This window comes from Balaenoptera borealis (genome assembly GCF_965194805.1).
Source record: "Balaenoptera borealis genome assembly, chromosome: 18".
Lineage (NCBI taxonomy): Eukaryota > Metazoa > Chordata > Mammalia > Artiodactyla > Balaenopteridae > Balaenoptera > Balaenoptera borealis.
Genome location: NC_138877.1, coordinates 19,049,280 through 19,077,261, shown reverse-complemented (window position 1 = coordinate 19,077,261; position 27,982 = coordinate 19,049,280). Strand labels below are relative to the sequence as shown.

The window sequence follows — 27,982 nt, the reverse complement described above, 5'->3', positions numbered from 1 at the left end:
TATACACTAATGATGAAAAATCTGAAAGTGAAATTAAGAAAACACTAACATTTACCATTGCAACAAAAAGAATAAAATATCTAGGAATAAACCTAACTAAGGAGACAAAAGACCTGTATGCAGAAAATTATAAGACACTGGTGAAAGAAATTAAAGATGATACAAACAGATGGAGAGATACACCATGTTCTTGGATTGGAAGAATCAACATTGTGAAAATGACTCTACTACCCAAAGCAATCTACAGATTCAATACAATCCCTATCAAACTACCACTGGCATTTTTCACAGACTAAAACAAAAAATTTCACAATTTGTATGGAAACACAAAAGACCCCGAATAGCCAAAGCAATCTTGAGAAAGAAAAACGGAGCTGGAGGAATCAGGCTCCCTGACTTCAGACTATACTACAAAGCTACAGTAATCAAGACAGTATGGTACTGGCACAAAAACAGAAATATAGATCAATGGAACAGGATAGAAAGCCCAGAGATAAACCCACGCACATATGGTCACCTTATCTTTGATAAAGGAGGCAAGAATATACAGTGGAGAAAAGACAGCCTCTTCAATAAGTGGTGCTGGGAAAACTGGACAGCTACATGTAAAAGAATGAAATTAGAACACTCCCTAACACCATACACAAAAATAAACTCAAAATGGATTAAAGACCTAAATGTAAGGCCAGACACTATCAAACTGTAAGAGGAAAACACAGGCAGAACCCTCTTTGACATAAATCACAGCAAGATCCTTTTTGACCCGCCTCCTAGAGAAATGGAAATAAAAACAAAAATAAACAAATGCGACCTAATGAAACTTAAAACCTTTTGCACAGCAAAGGAAACGATAAACAAGATGAAAAGACAACCCTGAGAATGGGAGAAAATATTTGCAAATGAAGCAACTGACCAAGGATTAATCTCCAAAATTTACAAGCAGCTCATGCAGCTCAATATCAAAAAAACAAACAACCCAGTAAAAAAATGGGCAGAAGACCTAAATAGACATTTCTCCAAAGAAGATATACAGACTGCCAACAAACACATGAAAGGATGCTCAACATCACTAATCATTAGAGAAATGCAAATCAAAACTACAATGAGGTATCACCTCACAGTGGTCAGAATGGCCATCATCAAAAAATCTACAAACAGTAAATGCTGGAGAGACTGTGGAGAAAAGGGAACCCTCTTGCACTGTTGGTGGAAATGTAAACTGATACAGCAACTATGGAGAAGAGTATGGAGGTTCCTTAAAAAACTAAAAATAGAACTACCTTATGACCCAGCAATCCCACTACTTGGTATATACCCTGAGAAAACCATAATTCAAAAAGAGTCAAGTGCCACAATGTTCACTGAAGCACTATTTACAATAGCCAGGACATGGAAGCAACCTAAGTGTCCATCGACAGATGAATAGATAAAGAAGATGTGGCACATATATACAATGGAATGTTATCAGCCATAAAAAGAAACGAAATGGAGTTATTTGTAGTGAGGTGGATGGAGGTAGAGTCTGTCATACAGAGTGAAGTAAGTCAGAAAGAGAAAAACAAATAACATTATGCTAACACATATATATGGAATCTAAGGAAAAAAAAAAAAAAGGTCATGAAGAACCTAGTGGCAAGACGGAAATAAAGACACAGGCCTACTAGAGAATGGACTGGAGGATACGGGGAGGGGGAAGTGTAAGCTGTGACAAAGTGAGAGAGTGGCATGGACATATATACACTACCAAACGTAAAATAGATAGCTAGTGGGAAGCAGTCACATAGCACAGGGAGATCTGCTCGGTGCTTTGTGACCACCTAGAGGGGTGGGATAGGGAGGGTGGGAGGGAGGGAGACGCAAGAGGGAAGAGATATGGGGATATATGTATATGTATAACTGATTCACTTTGTTACAAAGCAGAAACTAACACACCATTGTAAAGCAATTATACTCCAATAAAGATGTTAAAAAAACATTTTTTTTTATACCCCATGGCCCAGTCAAGCCGACACGTAAAATTAACCATAATAAACGTTTACCATTAATATACAGCTAAACTAACTGTGATTCACCAGGCTCACCAAACAGCACAAGGACTATAAATTCATTTACCAGAGAGAATATCTATCTTAGAGCAGAACTGATGAAGATGACGATGCCAAAAAAGGAAAGGAAAACAGGAGACAGTAACAGACGGTGAATTAAAAGGCAACTTCAGACCTCATGGTAAAGTAGGAGGAGGAAGAAATTTTTAGAAAGTCCCAAGGTCGGAGGCTGAAGTTATTGTGGTGGAAGGCGAAGAACAGATGGTGATGTTAAATGGAAAAGGGTAATGTCCAAAATACACAAATCAATAGGGACTTAAGCAGCCTCAGGATTTCTTGAAGACTACCCATGGGTGTTAAGGCAGAATGAGAGACTACCCAGCCCAGATTTTCTGTGACAACTGCCCTGCACCCTGACAGACAAGCCCAAGTCGTGCTCCACAGTGATGAAAAGGTGGGAATGACTAGTCGAGGGGCTTGAGCAGAGGACAAGTGGTAGATTCAGCTCTGCTGGAGGTCAGGCAGCACACGGTGTCTGTGCGTACACACCTCTGCCCTTCACTCTCCCCTTGACCTGGCTCTTGCTCACAAACACGCTCAGACCTTCCCATCTGAAACCCAGAGTCTCTCGCCTGCCCCTGCCTGTCTTTTGAGCTTTCCTTTGTAAACAAAGAAGAACAAAGGGTGTTGCTCAGCTCCCAGCTCTACAAGAATTAAGTCAATAGCCACTGCAGTCGCTGACAGCACACCCTGAGAGGAACTTGGGATGAAAGACAGGGTGAGACACTCTGTGCTTCAGAAAAACAGGCCCCATAGATAGTTGGATGCATATCTCAGGAAGAATTTTTAAGAGCCCAGATTCTTGCATCTTCCTGTACATGTAAAAGCACAGATATCATTAACTGGAGATATCTGCTCTTTGCGACTAGCAGTGATCTTTTACCAAGATGTAGGCTGACTGCATGTATTCCCGAGCCAAAAACCATACACAAGCTGGTTTCTCCCCCATCGTTTGGGAGTAGTTTCCTCAGAGCTCCCAAGAGGTTGTCTCCCGGGCCATAGTCTTCAGTAAGGTCCCTGAATAAAACTCAAAACCCTTAGATTGTCCATTTTTCTTTAAGCCAGTGCCTTCCTACACTCTCCTTGCTCCCACCACCAAATCTCCTGAAGGTCTTGCATATGCAACCTCCATTTCTTCTCTATCCCACCTGCTAAGCCCCTGCCTCTGGCTCCTGGTCCCTCCACTCAAGCAATACTACTCTACCACTGACTTCCTGATGGCTGCTCCCAGAGGCCCTGGCTCAGCCTTCACCTTTTTTTAAATGTTAAATTTTAATTTTTTTTAATGGTGCTGTGCATTTAACAGGGATCTTGAAATCCCCTCCCTTGGGTCCCAGGACCCAGCACTATCCTGTTCTTGGTCTTTCCCACTTTCTCCCCTTCCTGATCTTCCTCTCCCTGATTGTTCAGTGCAGACATTTAAAAAGACTCTGCTGTCATCCCTCAGCCTTTTCACCTTTCTGTTTTCTCTTACTCAGAAGTCACTCATCCCCAGGGCTTCCTGTTGTCTCCTCCAAGGCAGTGAAGAACTTCCAACTCTTTATTCTGCCCTGACTGTTTTCCCAAGAGGTCTTAACATTTTCAATGCCTTCTAGCCATTTCCCCTCAACCACACCCCCAGCCCCAGATTCACAGTTCTACAATCCGACTTTCCTGTCTTTGTTAACATTATCAACATTATCCATGTTGGCCAGGTTCTAAACCCCAAGATCATCTCCACCCACAATGTAAAAGGGGTCACTTTGACTCACAAAATTCTCCCCTGCAAAGTCTCTCGTATTTATCTTTCCTCCCCATTTTAACTTCCACCATCACCTTAGCTCAGCTCTTTCTTCTCACTCCTAAAATACTGCAATTGCTTTTAGCTGATCTGCTCGTCCCTGAACTGTCCTTTCCAATCCACCCTGCACCTGTTGGGAGACAATTCTCCTTGACTATCTCCTAGTCCTGACTTTTAACTGTCTGGGATGTCTGAGCACAGGCATTTACAGATAATTTAAGAATATTTATGTAAGGAGACATTCCAAGGAAGTAGAGCTTAGAGACATCTCCCTCCTGAGAAAAAGACCTCGCCTCCTCTTCCCCAGAGAAGATTTGTTTTCATGCCTGAGTAAAGATACAGTCTCTCTCCAGAGAGAAATACGAGCAGGTCACCAGCAGCTCCATATAAGATGGGAGCCTAATTTTGGGGTTTTCTCCTGTAATGCACCCCCAGCATGCGCAGGTATCATCTGGCCCTCACTGTATTGCCCTGTGGAGCTTGGGGAATCAACCAGGCTAACTTGTTTAACTTGTAAGAAGGGTAAAATCTCAGACCCCTTACAGTTTGACTTAACACACCACCACCAAACTATCTTTTGAAAGATCTACTTTGGCTATACTTCCTTGCTTGAAACCCTTCAATGGCTTCCTACCACAGAAGAAAACTCCAAGTCTTACCTGTCATTCAAGTTCCCTTTCCTGCCTCTCCTCCCACTTTATATAAGGGACTTAAGAATTTGAGGATTTTTGTATCCCCAGGGGTCATGGAAGCAACGTACCATGCATACCAAAGGAGGATTAGAGTATTGAGAAAGAAAGAGAAAGCAAAGTTTTCAATAATCATCTAGGTCTGTAGATGTTTGTCAGTTGGAGAGATGTTGCTGGAATCTTACCCTATGTAAATCTTGTGCTCTAATCAATCTGGACTTCCAGATGTTTCCCAAACATAGGAGTACACATCCTGCTTCCAGGCTCTGGCCATGCCTAGGATGCTATACTTAGATCGCAGATGAGGGAAAACCCATGAAGCACCAGGGCAAGAAATGCCTATTGCCAACTTTTGAGGGATGGTGAGTCATGCCATTGATTTCCTCATGTATGTCACCATGGCTCCCACCAGATGGGAAACGAACCAGACCTTCATCTTGGCCATAACTGACTAAACTGAAGGTCAGTTCTGTAGCCCTGGATAACCACAGTCTGGCTGGACATCTGGGAGGTGAACTACCTCTGGGAATGCTTGGCCTGAAACTCTGTCCAATAAGGGAGCTCTGCATTTGATGGCGGCCAACAAACCCGAACATCTCCTCTATTTGAGAAGTAAAGGCAAAAGGGGTGAGGAGAGGCAGCTCAGGTTCTAGTGGGAACAAGTGAGTTGTGGTTTCAGATCTCCTCCAGCCTCTACATTCCAATCTTAGCTCCTGCCACATTTCTAGGTATTCTTGCAACGAACTCCCAATTATCCCAAAGATAATACGGACATGCATTTGTCTTGCAGGCCTCAACCACTTAGTCAAGTGCCTTCTCACCAATCTCCAAGACTTGTGTACCAAGATGCTGGTTGAAACACTGTGTGTAAATAGTAAATTTAACCAGCCAATATTAACGGGCCTGTTTTTATTTATCAGTTGTAAGATATATCCCAATCTCAGAGACATAAAATATCAATTGTAAGATATATCCCAATTGTAAGATATATTGTAAGATCAATTGTAAGATATATCCCAATCTCAGAGACATAAAATATCAACAAAAGAAGCCACAGTGGTTATGTCATTCATTGTTGCAACATGCGAAAAAATGTGCATTTTAGAATTAAAGAACTAAGATATGGTGCATTCAAACAGTGGGATGTTTTGCAGCTGGGACAGGTAAATGGCACAAGATGAGGCCGTGGGTAGGGGCAGGGAGGCATTTCCTTCAGAACAAGGAGGGGGGAGAGTGGAGCAATGATTCCACCCATGGGGCTACACCTCAAGTTGCCACAAATGGAGATGTGTGTAGTGCTACCTGTCACAGTCTGTGCGTGAAAAGTAGAATTAATTTTAAACCAGGTGGTAGACATATGTGTATATGTTTGAGTGTTTTTATAACTTTTTTGTGTGTCTAAAATATAATACTCTCTTAAGTGGGCCTAGCAACCTGTTTTACTGCCCCTGTTCTTTGGGACACCTTGTGTTCAGTGACAGCTTAAAAATCAATTCTATAAATAAAGGAGTTAAGGGAAGTATTTACTGTCTGTTATCTCCACAAGCTGACTATTAGGAAAGAAGGAATTTCATCATTCCAGCAACATCTGGTATGTGCACATATCCAACGGATAAACATCTATAGCCCTAGATGATTATCCAAAACTTTGCTTTCTCTTTCTTTCTCAATACTCCATCTCTCCCTCAGTATCCTCAGGTGGATTGCTTCCAGGACCCCTGGGGATACCAAATCCGCAAATGCTCCAGTCCCTTAGGTAAAAATGGAGTAGTATTTGCATAGAAGCTGACATCCTCCCTTATATTTTAACTTGTCTCTAGCTTACCTTCAATGCCTCACACAATGGAAACGCTATGTAAATAGCTGCAGGGAAGTAGGTTGTGAGGGTGGCAAATTCAAGTTTTGCTTTTTGGAAATTTCTGGAATTTTTTTTTTTTTCTTTCTGGTATTTTCTGTTCTCCACTGGTTGAATCCGCAGCTGCCGAGGAGGATCGATTGTATAGACTCTGGCTTCACATTAGCTATAAGTTTGCCTAGATTTAAGCAAGGTCAAATTTGCAAAAAAAGATATTGTGGCATAGTTTTAAACAAAGCTTTAAAAAAAGAAGTGCGTGCACGGGGAGGGGGGCATTTTCAATAGAATCCCTTAAATACAACCATCCTGGCCATTTATAAAGTGAGTTGAACTTTTAAGGATACGTTTCCTAAAGCCTGGCGTGAAAGAAAGTGCAAGCTTTGGAGCCAGACTAAACCTGACTGAATCACGCCAGTTGTGTGGCACTATAAAGTCACCTAACTTTGCAGGGCCCGTTTTCTCCTCTGTAAAATGGGGACAATAATAAGTACCTTACGGGGTGTTCATAGGTCAGAAATTTTAAACACAGTACTGTGCCTGCATACAGTCGTCACCCAATAAATGGTGATTACTACTGCGGGGCGGGGGGCTGGTTTTGGTCCAGGGCCCAGCACGCCTCATCACCTCTCCCTGTTCCCTCTGGGGCATTCAAAAACTCTCTCAATTACGTTCAACATTTATGTGCAGGATAAGATGTTAAGTAAGCCAAGGCCTTTCGGTAGTTTACAAACCGACTAACAACACCGTAAACGAATAACAATTTTCATGGTTTTCTGATTTTTGGGGTTTTTTTTGTTTTTTTTTTTTTTGGTAGAGGAATTGGCAACATAGGGAGGCTGCGCTCTCTTTTTACAGACTTGAGACCTCGGAGAGGTGCAGCATCTGGCCAAAGGCCACGAGCACCGCGGCCTCCAGAGGTTTCCCGGGTCTCCCGCCACAGGGGACGGGGCGGCCGAGTCGTCCATGTCATTTTCTGGAAACTCTCTGGTACGAGGGCGGGAAGGGTCCCAAGAGAGGCGGCGTCCGCCCGCGTTTTCGATGCCGAGGCGACCACACTTACCAGTGCCAAGTGCACCAGGGCGTCGAAGCAGAGCCAGGCTAGCGCCCCGCGGTCCGCAGCCCCCAGCCCGCGGCCCAGGCGCAGGCCCAGTGCGCAGCCCACGGCCAGCAGCGCGGCGCACAGCAGCAGCGGGCCTCCAGCCGCGGCGCCCAGCTCCCAGCCGCCGCGCATGCTTCCTGCTCCCGACGCAGACCGCGGGGCGCCCAGAGCCAGGATTGCCCGGTGCGCCGGGAGAGGCGTGGCGGCGAGGGGGCGGGGCTACTCGGCCGGGGCGGGGCGGAGCGGAGCGGAGGGAGGCTTACGCTTCCGCCTGGCCGCCCAGCAGCCCCGCCGAGTCGCTGGCTATCAGAGCCCGGAGGTTTTCTCAAGCCAGGAACGTGCTCACCTCCTCGCTTTACTGCCGGAACCAAACCTATTCCCAGACCACGCCCGAAGGACTGGTAATAGGGCCACACCTTTTGACGCAGTGTGATTTTTAACAAGGTTCAAAGCCTTACACCACAAAGTGAAATCCAGATGGTGGAAATTTTGCCAATAGAGGGGGTAGAATTTTAGGGACAAAAGGTTCTAATTAGGCTCTTGCAAGCAACCACCACTAGGCATTTTAAAGCCCTTGTGGCTTACTCTAACCCTATATCTTAAAAATCCAAAAAGCAGGGACTTCCCTGGTGGCGCAGTGGTTAAGAATCCGCCTGCCATCGCAGAGAACACGGGTTGGATCCCTGGTCTGGGAAGATCCCACATGGCACAGAGCAACTAAGCCCGTGCACCACAACTACTGAGCCTGTGCTCTAGAGCCCATGAGTCACAACTACTGAGCCCGTGTGCCACAACTCCTGAAGCCCGGGCACCTAGAGCCAGTGCTCCGCAACAAGAGAAGCCACTGCAATGAGAAGCCTGCACACGGCAACAAAGAGTAGCCCCCGCTCGCCGCAACTAGAGAAAGCCCACGCGCAGCAACGAAGATCCAACGCAGCCAAAAATAAATAAATAAATTTTTAAAAAAATCCAAAAAGCAGCAGGAGTATGGGGGAGAGGAGCAATAGGCCACATCAGCTTGGTACTAGATGCTTTTACCTGTGGTATCTTATCTTCACAACAACCCTAGGAGTTCAGTGTTTTCTTATTTTACAAATGTGAAAAGAGGCTCAGACATTAATTTGTCTAAGGACGCTCAGTGGCTGGGCCGAGGCCAGAGCCCATGATTGGGTGTCCCCAAGGCCTTTGCTTTTTGACCCTGCAGTGTGAGTAGATACTTAATATATTGGCAACTGCAGTCGGCCCTCTATATTCACAGGATTCGCATCTGTGGATAGGAAGGGCCAACTAATGGGACTTGAACGTGCACGGATTTTGGTACACACGGGGGCTTCTGGAACCAATGTCCTGTGGATACCAAGGGACAACTGTATAGCTCTCCTCGAGTGACGTGCCCCTTTGTTCTGATCACCATGTTAACCTTTTCTCTCTACTTTTTCCTCATCTTTTTGTTTGCTTTTAAACTTCTCCCTCTACCTTCCATAGGCCTCTGTTACTTAGAGACTTGGCACTGGAGAAAGAAGTCAGAGTTAAAAAAGATTGTAACCCTTATTGATCAAGCCTGTGTTTTCAATTTTGGGTAGCCAGGTAAAATATAGAATGCCCAGGTAAATATGAATTTCATATTTTTTTAAAAAGTGAAATTTTAAGTATATACTTATACTAGCATATAACTAGGGTACTTACGCTAAAAAATCATTTGTTGTTTTAAAATGTGGTTTGTACATATAATAGAATATTATTCAGCCATAAAAAGGGAATCCTGATATGCTACAACATGGATGAACCTTGAGGACATTATGCTATGTGAAATAAGCCAGTCACAAAAAGACAAATACTGCATGATTCCCCTTATATGAAACACTTAAAGTAGGCATATTCCTAGAGACAGAAATACAGAATGGTATTTGCCAGGGGCTAGGGGGAGGGAGAAAAGGTGACTTGTTTAATGGCTATAGAGTTTCAATTTTGCAAGATGAAAAAGTTCTGGAGTGTGGTTGCACAACAATATAAATACACTTAACACTATTGAACTGTACACTTGCAAATGTTTAAGATGGGAAATTTTATGTGTATTTTACACAATTTAAAAAATGATTTCTGGCATTGAACACAAATTCAAAAACTTTCCCCCTTAGTTACGCCGTATCATTTTTTACATAGCAGTTAACACTAGATGAAATTATTTATTTATACATGTATTGTTAGTCTCTTGCCACTAGAGTGTAAGCTCCACAAGGCCAGGTGTCTGGCTTGGTTACTGCTGTATCTCTGGCACCTATTACACAGTTTGACATATACTACTTGCTCAATTAAATAACTGCTGACTGAAGGAGTATGGCCAATCCTGCCACCTATGCCTTGGATTCTCTCCTGTAACTTGGAAAACTGATGATTGCTCTTCTCTTGTATATTCAATGTCTTTCTCAACTGGATTTCCCCCATCAATTTCCCCACACCACTCTTTAGCGACTATCCTGCCCTGTTCCCCTTCTGAGCAAAATAAAAGCCTAAGAAACTGATTAGATTCACTGTCTTCATATTCTGCCCTTTCCTCAGTCCTTCCTACTCTAGTTTCCACCCTCATTACTGCAGTGATACAGCTCTCACTAAGGTGACCAGTGACCTCCGCATCACTAACCAAAGGACATTTCCTGTCTTTACCTTACTTGACCTCTCAACAGCATCACTGGGCACTGAAATCTCTTTTCCCTCAGTTTTCTGAGAAAACACACAGGTTTTCTTCCCCCCTCCCTAACCATACCTTCTGTTTCCTTTGCAAGCTCATCCTCCTCTACATGCCCCTTGAATGCTGGAACTTCAGTCCTAAGCCTTGTTCTCACTCCAAATGCTGAACCCAGGCAGTCTCACCCTCACTTCCTGCTTTAATAATCACCAAAATAGGGGATTCAAATCTCTAGCCCAGCCCCCTCTTCTGAGCCCCAGACCAGTATTTCCAGTTGCCCTACTTGACCGTCATTTGGATGTCTCCACTCAACACAATCCAAACTGAATTCATCACCCTCTACTCCCTATGTCTGAGTCTCTCTCAGTGTTGCTTATCTTTTTCTTTTTCTTTTTGTATTTTGGCCTCGCCTCAAGGCTTGCAGGGTCTTAGTTCCCTGACCAGGGATTGAACCCAGGCCATGGCAGTCAAAGCACCAAGTCCTAACCACTGGACCACCAGGGAACTCCCCCTCAGTGTTGCTTATCTTACTCTACTTACATTCATCAGTTACAGCAACCCAGAAACACAGAAATCATCCTTGATACTTCCCTCTCCCCAAACTCCAGATCTAAGCATCGCCTACTCCTGTCTGTTTTAGCTGCCAAGTATCTCTTGATCCCATCCACTGTTCACCATCTCTTACTTCAGGGCTTCACACTATTTCGACCTTACACATCACTAAACCCAAAGTACATTTCCTGTCCTTACCTTACCAGCCAATGATTGTTATTGAACACAATTCTCCTATCATCACTCTTGCTTAATAATGATTTACCATTGCTCTTAGAATACCAAAGTTTCTTTACATGACTTACAGGCGTGTGGTCTAGCACCTGCCTATCTCTTCAGCCCCTCCCCTGCCCCTGGTAGTCCTCCTCCCCACTATCATCTTGGCTCCAGCTGTACTTTCTTTCACTCCCTGGACTCCCATGCTGCTTCCTACTTTGTATGTACTGTTCCTTCTGCCAGAAGAGTTTCCAGTGAATCTGCCCTATTAACCCTGCTTTTCCTTCACCACTATAAGCTGTGTAATTTTTGGCAAACTTAACTTTCCTCTGCCTGATAATAGAACCTTCATCACAGAGTTGTTGAGGGCTGAGTTGGTACTTCTCAAGCACTCAAGCCAGTGGCTGGCACTTAGTAAGAACTCACTGCCAGCCTGATTATCACCTTCCTAACGAGGCTGATTCCATTATGTATCATCGTGTATCTCTTTTTTCTAACATTTGTCATAACTTTTTTACTTTTATTCATGTGTGTGGACCCTGTGCCCTAGCACAGGACCTGGCTGGAGATAGGATGCTCAAGAAATATTTGAATGTTCCTAAAGGCTTAGTCAAAATTCTTACTTATAAAAGACTGAAGACATGGAAAGGATACATACAGATATGGAATCTTTTCTTATTATGAAGAAAACTGGGCTGAAATCAATAAAATGAAATTTATAAATTCTTCTATTTAGGTTTGAAAAATGTAAATGCCTAACTACTGGGTAGAAGAGAGCTGAAGACAAAGGGAACTGAGGCTGTTACTTGATCACAAATCTAATTGTGATGAAGCTTGTAAAATAATTGAAACAATCTCCTCCACATTAACAAAATTAAATGGCCAGATAATGGAATGTTCCCGTTCCATTGTACCCAGAAACTAGCCACACCACACTCTATTCGTGGGGTCCTTGGAATTCGCGAAGCCGACAGGAACCAGGTCCAGGAAGGACTTTATAAGCAGGTTGGCTACAATGCATGGAGTGTTCAGGTTGAGGAAGGAAGCTGATAAAAACAGATCTGTGTCTTCTGCTATTTGGGAATAACTTGAAGTCTACTCAGAATCGAGAACAGTTAATTTATGATGGTCATTTAAGAGTGGTGACTTCTATTCAATATTAAGGAAAGACTTGGTCACAACTGAAGCTATTCCACAAGTAGAACTGGCCCACCTGGAGTAAGTGCCTCACTATTTACTTCTCAAACTCTTCTGACTCCTAGTCCTGCAGGAATGTGTCCATAAAAATGGCCTGCCTCAAAAAAAATCTGATTTTATCTTTAAAACATTATGCAAAATGTGTCCTTTACTCTCTAACACTAAGGCTTATAGTATCATAAAACTGTCTTCCTTACCATCAAGTAAAATGGCTGTCCTGTGAAGTCGGCCGGTTTCTCTTGTGGCTTCACACATTACTTGGCACAAGGTCCCATTTTTCTTCGGGGACCACAGTTTTAAAAAAGGGAATTACTCAAGAAGGTGGATGGCAGGCAGTTTTTCAGAGTTGGGAAGAGGGATGTTGCAGAAGAAATTCCCTGCAGGGAACACATCCTTTATAGCTCTGCTCAGCCATTGATCCCCTGCTTTTAATCATTTTTAATAAACTTGTAAGCCTCCTGATGAGGCCATTCTCTCACAGTGCTTCAAAGAAGTGTTTTTCGAACTATGCTGTGATTTTTCTACTCCAACCCCAGCTTTCGCAGAGAACTTAAAGATATTCAACTAAAAATGTTTGAAAAACACTGCTACAGGGAGGGCAGTGCTGAGAAGACAAAGGGCAATCAACACATTGGGTTGTTTCACACTTCTTTTAGCCACAGGATACATTTAAGAGGGTGACTAGTTACTCCACGTTCCCATTGCTGTCCTCAATCCTTTGCAGTAGATGGGCTCAGTACTACCCACAGGGGATTTGGGGAATGTGGTTAGGTGGAGCTCTGCTTTCTCCTAAAACTGAGGATGAAGAAAAGGCACAGTCTTGTCTCATTTTTTAATCTTACGTATCTGAAAAAAAGCCTGGCACAACTCAGAGAACAAAAAGGCATGATTTGGAGAAGTTTTCTTCTCCTTTGGAGAAGTTTTCTACCTGAATTGATTTAGGCCAACGGTTCACACCTTGGGGCAGTTCTGGCCCCCAGGAAACATTTGGCAGTGTCTTGAGACATTTTTGGTTGTCCTGCCTGGGGAGTGGAGAGGTACTACCCACATCTAGTGGGCAGAGCCTAAGGCTGCCACTAAACACCCTACAATACACAGGACAGCCTCCCACAACAAAGAATTATCCAGCCTAAAATGTCAATTTTTTTTTTTTTGGCTGCACTGTGCAGCTTGCAGTATCTTAGTTCACTGACCAGGGATCAAACCTGGGCCCACAGCAGTGAAAGTGCGGAGTCCTAACCACTGGACTGCCAGGGAATTCCCTAAAATGTCAATATTGAAGGGTTTGAAAAACCCCGACTTATGTTAAAGTTAGTTGAGGAATTTCATAGGCAAATGAAGAGGCTAAGGATGTGAACAGGCAGCATTCCCACATCCCTTTTCCTAAACACTTTCTCTTTATAGAGTACTGAGCCCACCTATATAGTTGACCTTTGAACAACGCAGGGGTTAGAGGTGCTGACCCTCTACATATTCGAAAATCCGCCTGTAAGTTATAGTCAGCGCTCCATATACACAGTTTCTCCATACAGCAGTTCCTTTGTGTAAGTGGTTCCACATCTGAGGATTCAACCAACTGCCGATCGTGTAGTACTATAGTATTTACTACTGAAAAAAATCCACACATATGTGGACCCATGCAGTTCAAACCCATGTTGTTCCAGGGTCAACTGTACATAGGTATGTACAGATAGAACCTCATCTGTATACTGTGCTTTGAGAAGCATTCTACCACTGTTTTTCAGTTATTTAACTAAGTACAACATTTATATGAAGAGTTCCTCTTACACTTTAGACACATGAGTGGTGGGTAAAAGAGAGAACTCCTTGGCCTACATGCCTTAAGACTTACAGCTTAATGTACAGAAATTATACTCCCTTTCTCCAAATAGATTTAATTAAAACCCCCAGTTCAACTAGGGTTAAGAAAATTCATAACCATCACTGTAAGACAACTGACATTCACAAATTTTTACTCGCAATAATTAATTAATTAATCTCGTCAGAAGGACAACCCTTCTGAAGTAAATTATGGCAAGATTAAATAGGAGTATTGTAACTTATTTACTTATATACTGAGTTCTTTCAAAAATACTTTGAAGTCTCATTATATGAAAGTAAAAATACCTGTATACTAAAAAGTTTGGCTGCTCCTTTGTTCTTTCAATTAATCCAAGATTTCATTTAGAGCCTCAACCTTACTTCAATGACTATCTTCCAAAGTTCTTGTTTTCAAGGATTAGACAGGCCTTAAATAAAGCTTGAATTTTTGTTTTATGAAAGTCATAATTACACTATCATCTCAAATGGCCTTTCTATGAGTTGTGGTATTTAAACCTGAGATACATAGAGAGAACACCATGTGATGATGAAGGCAGAAGGAAATTAAGATACTTTCAAAAATAAGTTCTTCAATGTTTTATCATATTTGATAGCAGCTTTTTTATTGGTTACAAAACCTAAGCCCATATACAAAATTAGGAACACATTTAGATGCCTCTTTTGAAAGAATGTTTTAGTCTTTTTTAACTGAGTTAAAAAAAAATAAAAACAATGCAATTTTTCAACACTGTTTTGAAAACTTAAAAGTGCAGCAATATACTTAGTTTCCTTTACCTACGAAATTTTGCATTTCCATTTCCAAACTGATAAGGTCACAACAAATTGGATCAAGCCAATGCATACGTTATGTCTGCACTACTTGATGCTAATGTTCACTTATGTTAGTTTGCACTTAAAACACAAGAGGAAATAGGAATCGGCACAGTAGAGGCCCAATTTAATCTCAATGTGTGCAAAATTTAAAAGGTAACTGTCAGTAAGTATGGAGAGTCCAGAAGAAAGTAAACTGGAAGGGGTACAATTCACAATATTGAGAAGATTTGGACTTCAAGGGTTTCACCGAAGTTTGTGACCTTAATTAGCTTTGACTTTGTTATTCCTACTTTTAGTGAACACCACACAGTTTCAGAAATTTAGACTACTGAACAGGATGCAGTTACCATATGAAGCTTTAACTCAAAATTTGGATAAAGAAAAAAAGGCACAATGAACTTCAACTCAATTTTATGTGCACAAGAGTTGAAAAATCTGAGCCACCTTAAAGAGAAATTGATTCTAAAATTTATAAAACCTATAAATAATCAGAGGCCAAACCACTATATTAAAACAGATTCTCTAGCAAGTAAAAATCTTGCAGTTTAAACATACTCTTGTATCCACTTTAGATACAAGACAAAACTCACTCTTTAAAGTGGCTCCACCTTGGCAGATACATATATTTGTAATGAACGCACACCTGCTATGTGTTGTTTATCAGTGAAAACACCCCCGCTGATTCACAAAGCTCTGATGGCATCTGTCTCATCTTCATCACAGTAAATACACAACCCCCCCCATCTGATAACTAAATTAGTTTAGATTTTCTATCCCTTCACATCAATGCATTGGGAAATTATACCCAGTAAACAATAGCAACAAAACCATTCCTGTGACAGCACAAATTATTCAGTTTAAAAAATTTCAAATTCTTTCATGAATAGCTGGGTCAGACAATTTACCAAAAGCAATGACTTTACATAGTAATACCAGATTTTGCAGAATTACTTAAAGATCACTGCAAATCAGGTTTATGTTAAATAACTGTAGATTATTCCTCTATGCAGATCCTTGTCTGAATCTTTTTATATGTGAATATGCTTTTAGAGTAGGATCTGAATGAACTTTCCAATAATCAACGAATGAAGTTTTATGACACTTCTAAATAGTTGTTGTTTTGTTGCCAACCACATTATCAAAAGCACTGGTTACTAAGTAAAAAATATTTTAAGACTAAATTACAGTAAACATGAAAGCTCCACAGTTTAAACCCAATATAAGTCAACCATACCCAATTATCAATTTAAAACGAAAAATATTAACTCCTGAAAGCTGAAAGCAAGATTTTCTTTTTTAATATCACCAATGGGTACTTTAGAATTTTGTGTTTTTGTTTTTATTTATTTTTTTCTTTATAGTCAGGGACTCTTGCTTTCAACTTAAACAGAAGTTCAAGTCCGTAACAGGTTGCAGCTCAGGTAAAATACCATGCACAGCATTTGATTACTTCAAAACAGCAGGAACACACAGGCTGAAGTGAGTGGTCAAATAGGGCTTGCTGTTCTCAAAAATTAGGTATAATGGCGAAAGCATTACCATCCATAGCTAAAGTTCTTCCTCCAACCCTGGCTTCTGAGGCAGATAATAAACACATCAATTACTGGTAGATGAAGTACAGTTTTTTAAAACTTATCTGTTTAATCAATAACCAAGTTTCTTTTTTTTAAGTTACTTTTTGTTTGTGTCAGTTCCACCAATGAAAATCATTTGGCTTGTACTTTAAAATCTATTCTTCCACATAAAGAGTATGAAAATATGTTTGTGGAGGACAATGATGGAGGCTCAGATCAGACTGCACCTCTTTAAAGTCTTCCAACATGTGTATGTGTCATACCAAAGTGTCTTGATCCATAGCGCACCATTTTCCAAAGGAATATCAAGTGGGCAGCTGACATGCCACCACTACAGAATATTCTAAACTGGAGACTGCGGTTGTCAGCGTGTGGCACCAGGGAACAGGGAAAAATAGGGTAGTTGAGATTGTTAAGGAGAATTCTAAAACAGTTTAGGAAATCATGCATATGCATTTACAGTCCATGTGGATAGTGACTTTTGGCAACTGCAAAGTGACTGAGACATGGCTTGCTTTAGAAGCATCAAAACAAAGAGGCATGTATGTTTTGGAGCCTTTTGTAGTTGTTGTTCTTGTCATTTGGTAGCCATCTGGTGGTGCTTCATATTGAATGTGGGAAAGATGCTGCACTCAATTGAACTTAAAAATTAAATTCTTTTGTTTGAAGGTTGGCTGTTGGGTCAAAGTTGTAAGTACCTCCTTGTGTTGCTTCAGGAATGAGGCTAGGATCTTCATCAATCTATAATAAGCAAGAAAAAAATCTTTATTATGTTAAGATACTATACATTACAGTGTAAGCGGAATTGATTTACTTAGGAGAGAATTCCATATGAATGTTTTTATTACCTAAAAAATATTTTAAGTAAATCAACAATGTTATTAAGAAATCTAACAATTAAAAATTGAACACACATTTAAAAATTGCCCCATGCTTTAGTTCCTGTATCTGTAGATTTACTTTACCTATCTGAACATACATCATTTCTATAATTACCATTTCTTCCCATTTAACAAACTACAAAAGCAACAAGGTGACAGAAATACAGTATAAATTTAGTCATGGAAAATTCTTAGAAAACTTACTTTATGTATAGATTTTAACGTACATGTAGATACATCATACTTTAATATATACTTACATCATCACCAGAGAAATACTGATCTATGATTTCAAATGCTAATTTATATATGTCTTCATTTTCATGCTGCTGTAAAACTTCAATTTTCTCCAAACCTGATAAAAATAAAATAGTCAAAATAATTAGGCACATACTAATAAAAACTGTGCTCATTGTAATCATGGAAAATCCTAAAGAACTCAGAACACCCTCTCACCACCCGCCAAAGATGACAGTTCATCTAAAATACAGATAAAACCCTGAGCTTCTCTGGTTAGAGGGCCAGCATCCCACTAATTTCTTCCTCTTTAGAAACCCTAGAGGTATCCTGGTCCCTGAGCCAGGCAGCTTAAAAAACACCTAAATACCCCATTTGACAGATGAGGAAGCTGTGGCACAGAGATGTAAAGGGATTTATTTCAGGTTACGTGGCAAGTTAGTGACAGAACTAGAACCAAGATCTCTGCCCCCCATGCCAGGACTCATTTAATATAATCATACTGTTGCATACAGTAATTTTTATCCTTCTCTTTGTTTTCCAAATGTTACTTAATGATTGATATAAATATAAGATAAAACTTTAAATTTTGAAGTAATTTCTTTTTTCTTTTTTTTTTTTTTTTTTGGCCGCATCGTGGGGCATGTGGAACTTCCCCAACCAGGGATCAAACCCATGTCCCCTGCAGTGGAAGCACAGTGTCTTAACCACTGGACCACCAGGGAAGTCCCTGAAATAATTTCTTTAAAAAAAAAAAATGAATAGGGTGCTTATGTCCTATAGCTACAGTGAATCTGGGAAATATTTTTTCAGAAAAGTAACTATAGAATGCCTTTATTTATATTCCCAATATATTTACTCCATGTATCATGTACATAATAAGTCTGTAAAATCCTTAGTAATAAATATTCTTCCTTGAAATGCCTTTTTAGCTAAGTTATTTTGAAATAGTTTCATTTTTTATATAGTAATATTCAAACCAGAAAAATGGGAAAATAGGTGTCAAAGATAATGGATGTAGAGTGCCTTATAAAATCATAAAATAAGTAAATATGTATCCTAATTATAAGTATTTATCTCATAGACAGAAGCAACTATCTTGATAAAAAGCTGGAGTAACAAGCTCAAACTTTCTGGGTTAAGTTGTTCTGAACCAGACTACAGTGTTCATTTCAAATTATTTAAAAAGTAAAACATCTTAAAACAAAATAAACAGTGAATTAATAGTAGTACAGTAAGAAGATCTGGCTTTTAATTATGCTTCTATCACTAACTACTTCCCTGACCGTGGACAAAACTCTTTAACATCTCCAGAATATTTTCTTCTTGTTATTAAGAAAATACTTCCAGTCTGAACATTCTATGATGCTATCACATTTGTTTTCTCTTAAAAAAATAAACTCGGTAGTATAATCAAACAAATTAGTCAACAAAATGTATAAAATAAAACATGACATTAAGATAAGTTAATTTAAGGTTTGAGCAATTTAGTACACATTGAACAGGCATCTTTAAAAACAGAATTTTAAAATATATGCTTCATATGTCATTACCAGAGAAAATAATGATATAGTATTTCAAATCACAGTTCTTTCTTATTAAAATTTCAAAGTAATTTCTGTAGTAATAACCCTAGCATGGAGTTCTAGCAATCATAAGACTGAAACAAAATATCTAGATGACTGTGAAATCATTAACCTTTTCCATAACCTATTCTAATATATGGAATAGTATTTCACAAAGTGAGGTCCACAGAATCACATGATAATAGGTATAACGTGAAAACAAGTGTTTTACTGTCAAGGAGTTTGAGAAATGCCGAATTAAACAAAGCCTGTAAGTTTCTCTGTTATAGTGGTTTTCAGAGCTTTTAATTTGCTCTTATGCAATGTGACTTCAGGAGGAGTATTTGTGTTTCCTGAAAAGAATTGTCAACCTCTAGGAATGTTATGGCGTGACTTTCACAACCGGTTGTTTTCTGGAAAATCTTCTTGGACTACTAATATAGCAAACAAAGAATAGCAACATCCTCCGATGATGTTAATATTAATAGCAATATATCCTAAGTTTTCTTTCTAATTAGCTGTCTTTAAAGGAACTAATGTTTCAGAGTTCCAGTGCTCAACTATTTTTCTTTAATCAACCCTCTTACCTCCGCATTCTTCTATTATTTCAGCTATTGTGCTTGCTTCATCACCAGCCATTATCAGAATGTTTTTCAGACCATCTAGAACCACCTGAACAACTTGAGAATCTTTTACTGACAGTAAATTACAGAATGGTGGTATTACATTCTGCTGTACAAGGTACTCAACCTAGACAACAGAAGAGAAGAGATACTCTTATTTAGATAATTATCTTTTCCCCCAAAAGAACACAGTACAGGGCTTATAAACGATCAACAACTCCTAAACCTAAGAGAGTAGTATGCTTTCCAGTATTAACAACTATTAACAGTTTTTTTCCAAACTCACTTGATCTTTTCTGCCACTTATTGTTAAGTTGCTAATTGCCCAAGCAGCTTCTTTTTGTGTTCCAAAGTCCCCCTGAAGGTTAAAAAAGAAATGTTAAAATGAATTTTTTGGTCAAAAAGTCTTGGTTATAATATATTAACAGACATGATGAACTCATAACAATGACTGACCTTGGCAAGTTGATGAATAATCATAGGGATTAATCCAGCATCTATTACAGCTTGAACTTGTTGCTGGTTGCCTGCTGTAATGTTGGAAAGGAACCACACTGCTTCCTGTAATTGAACAAAATAAAGGGCAACTTTATTTGAAAAATTGTATCTTTAACGTGTTTATATTTTTATTTTTATTTTAAATTATTTATTTATTTATTTATTTATTTTTGGCTGTGTTGGGTCTTCGTTTCTGTGCGAGGGCTTTCTCCAGTTGCGGCAAGCGGGGGCCACTCTTCATCGCGGTGCGCGGGCCTCTCACTATCGCAGCCTCTCTTGTTGCGGAGCACAGGCTCCAGACGCACAGGCTCAGTAATTGTGGCTCACGGGCCTAGTTGCTCCGCGGCATGTGGGATCCTCCCAGACCAGGGCTCGAACCCGTGTCCCCTGCATTGGCAGGCCGATTCTCAACCACTGCGCCACCAGGGAAGCCCTATATTTTTATTTTAATGTAGTTTATATATACAGTAACAAGTCACCTCAGCTGCATTAAGGGAAATGCATCTAAGAGTGATTAGGTTATACAGAATCTCCCATTTTAAACATATAAGGAAACTTCTATCCATAATATCTGGGCCCATTAACCTAGCATAACCTTCAATAATATAGATACCTAGGACTACCGGAGGCACTATTTTAGACAATGGTGATATGGCAGTGAAAAAAACAGACAAAAGTCTTTACTCGTGGACCTTGTATTTTTGGTGCATGAGGTCCCTCTAAAAGACAGATGATAGAAATAAATAAAAGACTGAAGTTCCTAATACTTTGTGTTAAAACTACTTCTAAGAAAGGTGAATTATTTTATTGTAAAAATATTTACTTGCAGGGACTTCCCTGGTGGACAAGTGGTAAAGAATCTGTCTTCCAATGCAGGGGACGTGGGTCCAATCCCTGGTCTGGGAAGATCCCAAATGCCACGGGGCAACTAAGCCCACACGCCGCAACTACTGAGCTTGCGCGCCTCAACGACGAGAGAGCACGCGTGCCGCAAAACTACAGAGCCTACGTGCTCTGACACCCGCGCGCCACAACTAGAGAGAGAAAACCTGCGCACCACAACTAGAGAGAGAAAACCCGCACGCCACAACTAGAGAGAAGCCAGAGCGCCCCAATGGAAGATCCCGCAGGCCTCAACAAAGATCCCACGCGCCACAACTAAGACCCAGTGCAGCCAAAAATATAAAGAAAATAAATAATTAAAAAAAATTTTTACTTGCAAGATATATTTAGAACTTAAGCTTCTAACTAGTCTAGGATGGTCTATATAACAAATTTTATTGTAACCTTAAATGATTTATGTCATGAACAAATAGGTTTATTATAAGTTTAGTGTCAAATGTGTATCTTCTTCCTCCTCTACAATTAAAAGATTGTAGGAGAGTACCCTGGTGGTCTAGTGATTAGGATTCGGCGCTTTCACTGCCGTGGCCTGGGTTCAGTCCCTGGTCAGGGAACTCAGATTCCGCATACCACAACTGGGACCCAGAGCAGACAAAATGAATGAATGAATGAATGAATAAATAAATAAATATTAAAAAAGAATCCAACTGTCAAATTATAGTCATGCAACTATATAAATATAATTATGACAAAGAAGAAATGATCAGTTTTGTTAGTTTGAGGGATAGTGGCATTTCAGGCAGATAAAACTGTATTAAATTAAATGCAAATCAAAATCATGACACCCCACTTCACAGTACTGGGTGGCTATAATAATAATTAAAAAAAGGAACTGGATCCCTCATAACATTGCTTGTAGGAATGTAAAATGGTGCAGCTCCTATGGAAAAGAGCTTGGTGGTTCCTCAAAAACTTGAACATGCAATTACCATATGACTTGACAATTCTACTCATAGATATATACCCAAAGGAACTAAAAGCAGGGACTCAAACCAATGTTCCTAGCAGCATTATTATTCATAGTAGCCAAAAGGTAGAAATAATCCAAATATCCATCAACAAATGGACGAATAAACAAAATATGGTATATAGGCACAATGGAATATTTATTCAGCCATAAAAAGGAATGAAGTTCTGAAACATGCTCCAACATGGATGAACCTTGAAAACATGCAATATGAAATAAGCCAGACATGAAGACTAGAGTACTTAAGCACATATTTAACAGTAAGATTGTATCTTAAGCTTAAAATCTTTTTTTAAAAAAAAAGCAATTTTAATGATCCTTTAATTTAGGCACTGCAGTTTTTCGTTCAGTCTAATTTCATAGGGAGATTAAATTATGATTTGTTTATAAAACACACCAGCAAAAAAAAAAAAAAAAAAAAAAAAAGATATAGGCCACCCAATGGAAAATTTTATATGTACTCTCATCTAGTGGCTACTAATTTGCTACTGCTCAATCTATTGAAATAAAAACATTGGTTAATATAAAAATAATTTTATTCTGTGATGATCATGGCAGCACTTAATAGCAAGCAATTAAAAACTGAAACAAAATAACTGCAGAGGTGATTTGAAATAATTCTCATCTTAACTAGAGTGGTTTTGAAGAGGATCACAAGCAAACAGGAACAGAAACAGAAACAAGAAGGCAGTCAAAATTGAGATATACAAAGAGAAAGAAATGCACTGACAAGGCTGTTATACGCCTTACCTTATTTATCTTCTCTTTTGGGTGTGATAAGAGATTTGGGAAGTGTGACAGGACATCGCAGTTGAGAACAACCTGGGTCTGCTCGTCGGTACCTGTCACTATGTTGCCAACCGCTCTGAGTGCTGCTGTCTGGGGTGGGGATAAAATGTTTTCTATAAATTTGTTTATGATGAAACTGATACTATGTTCTTTATAATCCTGAGAAAATGTAAAAATGCAAAGGGTGAATGATTAAAATTTACTGCATTCTTACACAAATCATTTCACAGAACTGGGAAGTAGTTTTGAACGTTAAACAATAGTCTTATGAAAACTGGAACTATATAGAAAAATTGTGTGGAAAATAGTTGGAAAAAATATTAAAATAAACATTGTAAAGGTCCTTTTTTAACAGCTATTTTTACCTATTACTAAATTGGCACCACAGAAAGATTTTAATAAAGGCCTCTAACAGGCACACATTTCTATCTAGAAAGTCACTTTGGCAGAAGTGGGATGAACAGATCTATCAGCCATGTATCCCTAATTAGAGTGAGGAGAAACGAGAGGGAGAGGAGAAAATGCAGTTTGGAAGCTGTTGCAATTACCCAGAGGAAAGAAAATAAATCTTGAACTAAATCAGTGGCTCTAGATACAAGGAGAAAACAGATTTGAAAGCTATATAATAAGGATTGACAGGGTTTTGTAATGGAGGGGAGACAAGAGGAGGAATATCAAGGTTTCTAGCTTGGACTATGCTGTCCACTGCAAGGGGATATAGGAAGAGGAGCAGGTTTGTGGGAGAAGATGGTATGTTCATTTTTGTCTGGTTGAAATGATAATGGAGTTCTTAGAGGATATGTCTAAGGACTCAAGGACAATTGGCTATATGAGTCTGCAACTCAGCAAAGAATCTGGATGAGATGAAGATTTAGAAATCAACAAAAGCAGATTCAGTAAAATAGCACAAGAAATATTGAAGAAATGTGCATATAGACAGAACTGAAGCCTGGTTGTGCAAGTTAACTAGTTATAGCAAATACAAACTTTACACAAGTAAGAAAAAATGTTTAAGTACTTACTTGAACTTTCACTTCCTGGTGGCTCAGAAGGGGCACAAGAAATGGCACAACCCCTGAATCAATAACCATCTGTATCTGCTCATTACCTCCATCTGTCAGGTATGACAGTGCCCAAACAGTATCCACAAGAATCTTCAGGAAATAAAAAAGAATTACCACTTAATGTATTTGTTTGAATGTTTGAGATACATAACACACTTATGGAATGGTGACATAAAAAGTAACTGAATTTTGTTTTAGCTTGGTAGCAAAAATATCTGCTAAGCTGATACATCTACTACGTAGTAGATAAAACTCTCTCAATGGCTACCTCAGGCCACTCTCCACGAAAGTGAGACACAGAAGTCTGGGACAACTTCTACCTTAACTTCCATATCTATATATTAGGTAGATAAATTTAAAAACAGGCAGAAAAGTAATTCTCCCTGCCCCCACAAACTAAATACCCAATAATCACAAGGAAACACTTTATACATAGAATGAGACCAATATATCATGCTGCTTCCAGTTTAGAAGAGCCCAAAGAGATCATTTATCCATGTTAGTAGTTTTCAAACATGTTGAGCAACGCAATTTTTCAGACTATTAAAGTAAACATAAAAGAAATGGCTTGGCATTTTAACTTTGGGGAAACAATTAATTACTTGTAAATTTCTTGAAAAATGTCCCAATTGAAGAGCATACAGTATAAACCCTGCCTTACATCCATCTAATTTTGCAAATAATAAAAAACAAGCTCAGGTTTGTTGACTCATTCAAAGTCAAAGAGCTTATATGTGGTTTTCCTTGGTGTCTTCACAGAGGAATGTAAGCACAGGCCTGATCTCATGTGAAATCCAGAGATGTTTCCTATTAGAATATTCAAATTAAAGACATTTGATGCTCTAAAATAACAGCAGCCACCTGAATTCAAATCTCTCCAAGTAACCTTCAAAAAAGTATATGGATTAACAAGAGCAAATAAAACCACATATAGCCTGCAACTTCAACATTACTAGGAGTCTGAGAATGCTACAAATTTCAAATTACCTGTAAGAAGAGAAAAAACTAAATTCTACCTTTTGTCTGGACCTCCTGCCCTAAGGCTATGTGAGACTTCAGAGAAGAGCAGAATGAAGAGCTTAAAGGTAACACATCCTAGTAAAACTACTCCACTTTAGTGGGGCAGCGACCATGTGGCTCAGAAAGCCTACAAGATTTACTATCTGTCTTCTATAGAAAAATTTGCTGACACCTTTACCAGAGGATGAGCTTCATTCAACTAAGAGATAACTGAAGAAATATTTCACTGTAGATCAAAGACTAACACAAATGTGAAGATAAGAGTGGAAGAATAATTTAAATGTTATATGTTCCAGAAAAATTGAAATATTGCACTTGACAAATGGGAGGACAGAAGGTATGCCTGAGAACTCCACCCATGTACCATCCTACCCCCACAAGGAAAGCCTCCTTGCTGGAGGGTGTCTACAGATGCTGTGCGTGTGAGTGAAGCTTGTCTACTACCAAGTCTGGCAGTAACAGGTAGCAAGATTTAAATAGAAATCAGAGTCTCATAACATAACACTCAAAATGCAGGCTACAGCTGAAAATAACTCATCATATCAAGAACCAGGATCACCTCAACTGAAAAACGAAAAGAAAGCCAACAGATGCCAACACTGAGATGACGCAGATATTGGAATTATCTGACAGGATTTTAAAGTAACTGTCATAAAAACACTTCAGCATGCAATTATGAACACATTTGAAACAAATGAAATATAGTAAGTCTCAGCAAAGAAATAGGAAAAATAAAGAAGAACCAAATGGATTTTAAAACTAATAAACTCAGTAACCAAAATTTAAAACTCACTGGAAGGACTCCACAGTAGAAGGGAGAGAAGAAAAAACAAAATCAACTAACTCAAAGACAGATCAATACAAATCATCCAATTGGGCAAGAAAAAAAAGATTGCAAAGAATGAACAGAGCTTTAGGGAACTGTAGGATAATAACAAAAGATATAATAACATTTATGTCAGTAGAGCCCCAGAAAGAGAGGTGAAGCTGAAAAAAATATCTGAAGAAATAATGACGGAGAACTTCCCAAATTGGGCAAAAGACACAAACCTAGATTCAAAAATGGGAGAATGAGGTGAGAGAAAAGAGAAAACAGAAATAAGCTCATCACTTGCTGTATGGGTAAAGACAGGAGTCAAAAAATACCATTTAAACCTATCAAACCAGACAGTAAAAAAACAAAAGGCATTATAAAAGGTATAAGAATAAAGGTAACATTAGAACAAAAATAAACATTCCTAAATACCAAAAGAAATTTTTAAAAGAGAGAAGAAAGAACACTAAGTAGAAAATAAAACACACAGAAATTATAACACAAAATAACAGGACAGAGTTGAAACCAAGCATATCAAACAATATGAAACAGGCTTAACTCACCTGTAACAAGAAAAAGATTTTCAAATTGGCTCCTAAAACAAAACCCAATTCTATGTTGTATACAAGAGACACACCTAAAACAGTCATTCAAAAAGGCTAAAAATAAAGGGACAAGCAAAGGTACACCAAGTAAATGATAACAAAGCAGAGACTGCAATCCTGTTAGCAGACCAGTAGAATTCATTCTACAAAGTATTACAAAGAATAAAGAAGGCTACTTTGTAAAGCTATATCCCACAATTTATAATGAACATGTAACTGTTAAAAACATCTATTCGCTAAGTAACCGTGTAAATACCACTACAAAGGAGGAACTAAAAAGATGCAAGAAAAAAATAAAAATATACTGATAAAAGATTTTTCATACACTGTTGTCAGTATGAGAAGTCAAGTAGATAAAAAGTGAGGATATAGATTTTATAAATATACATCGAAATTTAAACCTGATAACAGTTAATAAACTTGCATATGGAGCACAAAAATATTATTAGGTCCAAAGAAAACATCAATTACATAAAGCAGAAATATTATAAAACTATTACAAGGCAATAAAATTAGATATTAATAAATACCAAAATACCATATGGAAATTTAAGAGCCTTATATTAAACAACTCGGATTAAAAAAAAAAAAACAACAAAACAGAAAAAATTTTCTAGAAAATTATAATGAAAACACCACATATCAGAATCTATGGGATTTATTTAAAGCAGTGTTCAAAGGCAAGTTCATAGCCTTAAAAATGTATACAACAGAACTTAAAAGAATGAAAATAGATCCCAAATAAAAAGCTAGAAAAAGAACAGAGCAGGGACTTCCCTGGTGGCACAGTGCGGGGGACACGGGTTCGAGCCCTGGGCCGGAAAGATCCCACATGCCGCAGAACAACTAAGCCTGTGTGCCACAACTACTGAGCCTGAGCTCTAGAGCCCCCAAGCCACAGCTACCGAGCCCGCGAGCCACAACTACTGAAGCCCGTGCGCCTAGAGCCCGTGCTCCACAACAAGAGAAGCCACTGCAATGAGCAGCCCACGCACCACAAGGAAGAGGGGCCCCCCTCACCACAACTAGAGAAAGCCCGTGCGCAGCAATGTAGACCCAACGCAGCCAAAAATAAATAAATTTTAAAAAAACCCAGAGCAAACCAAAAGAAAGCAAAAAGAAACAGTAAGTACAAAAGTAAAAAGTAATGAAGTAAAGAACAGAAAAGCCACAGATCTAATTAAAAATCAGAACCCTAGTTCTTTGAAAAAATTGAAAAAAAGTCCTAGTTAATTAGAGAAGTGGTAGGAGGAGCACAAATGTACAAAATAAGAAATAATGAAGAAAATAACTCTTGAAACAGTAAATTAAAACAAAAAAATCATGAAGAGATTACTTTGCATACTTAAATGCAAGCAAAATTGAAAACCTAGATGAAATGAATAATTTCCTTGGACAGTAGTTTACAAAAAACTAACCTCACTAGAAATTGAGAGCTTCAACAAGCCAATTTCAATAGCAAAAATAGAGAAAATTATCAGGGAACTAATCACACAAGTATCAAGACCCAAAAGGTTTCAAGGGGGAAACTATCAAATCTTCAAAGATCAGATAGACCCCAGGCTATATAAATTGTTCCAGAGCATAGAAAACAAATGAAACATAATG

General features: G+C 39.1%; 2 protein-coding genes across 10 annotated transcripts in view; both read right to left on the bottom strand.

Moving 5' to 3' along the window:
- EBPL (EBP like) overlaps nt 1–14,490 on the bottom strand; it is a 98,274-nt gene extending 83,784 nt beyond the window's left edge. For 5 of the 6 annotated variants that reach the window (XR_014236953.1, XR_014236954.1, XM_082365707.1 and 2 more), the window contains exon 1: nt 7,490–14,490. Coding sequence is in view for 4 of the 6 variants with exons in the window: in XM_082365707.1 (XP_082221833.1) it covers nt 7,490–7,660 (171 nt within the window). In the remaining 2 variants the exon portion in view is untranslated. The remainder of the gene's footprint in view (nt 1–7,489) is intronic. The other variant, XM_082365708.1, reaches the window with a different exon arrangement.
- Nucleotides 14,491–14,596: 106 nt separating this feature from the next.
- The window catches only part of KPNA3 (karyopherin subunit alpha 3), a 90,087-nt gene continuing 76,701 nt past the window's right edge, over nt 14,597–27,982 (bottom strand). For all 4 annotated transcript variants that reach the window (XM_082365528.1, XM_082365529.1, XM_082365531.1 and 1 more), the window contains 7 exons: nt 23,894–24,025; nt 22,833–22,961; nt 20,171–20,275; nt 20,001–20,072; nt 19,679–19,841; nt 17,550–17,644; nt 14,597–17,149 (listed from right to left, as the gene is read on the bottom strand). In XM_082365528.1, the coding sequence (XP_082221654.1) occupies nt 17,051–17,149; nt 17,550–17,644; nt 19,679–19,841; nt 20,001–20,072; nt 20,171–20,275; nt 22,833–22,961; nt 23,894–24,025 (795 nt within the window). In that variant the 3' untranslated portion in view covers nt 14,597–17,050. The remainder of the gene's footprint in view (nt 17,150–17,549; nt 17,645–19,678; nt 19,842–20,000; nt 20,073–20,170; nt 20,276–22,832; nt 22,962–23,893; nt 24,026–27,982) is intronic.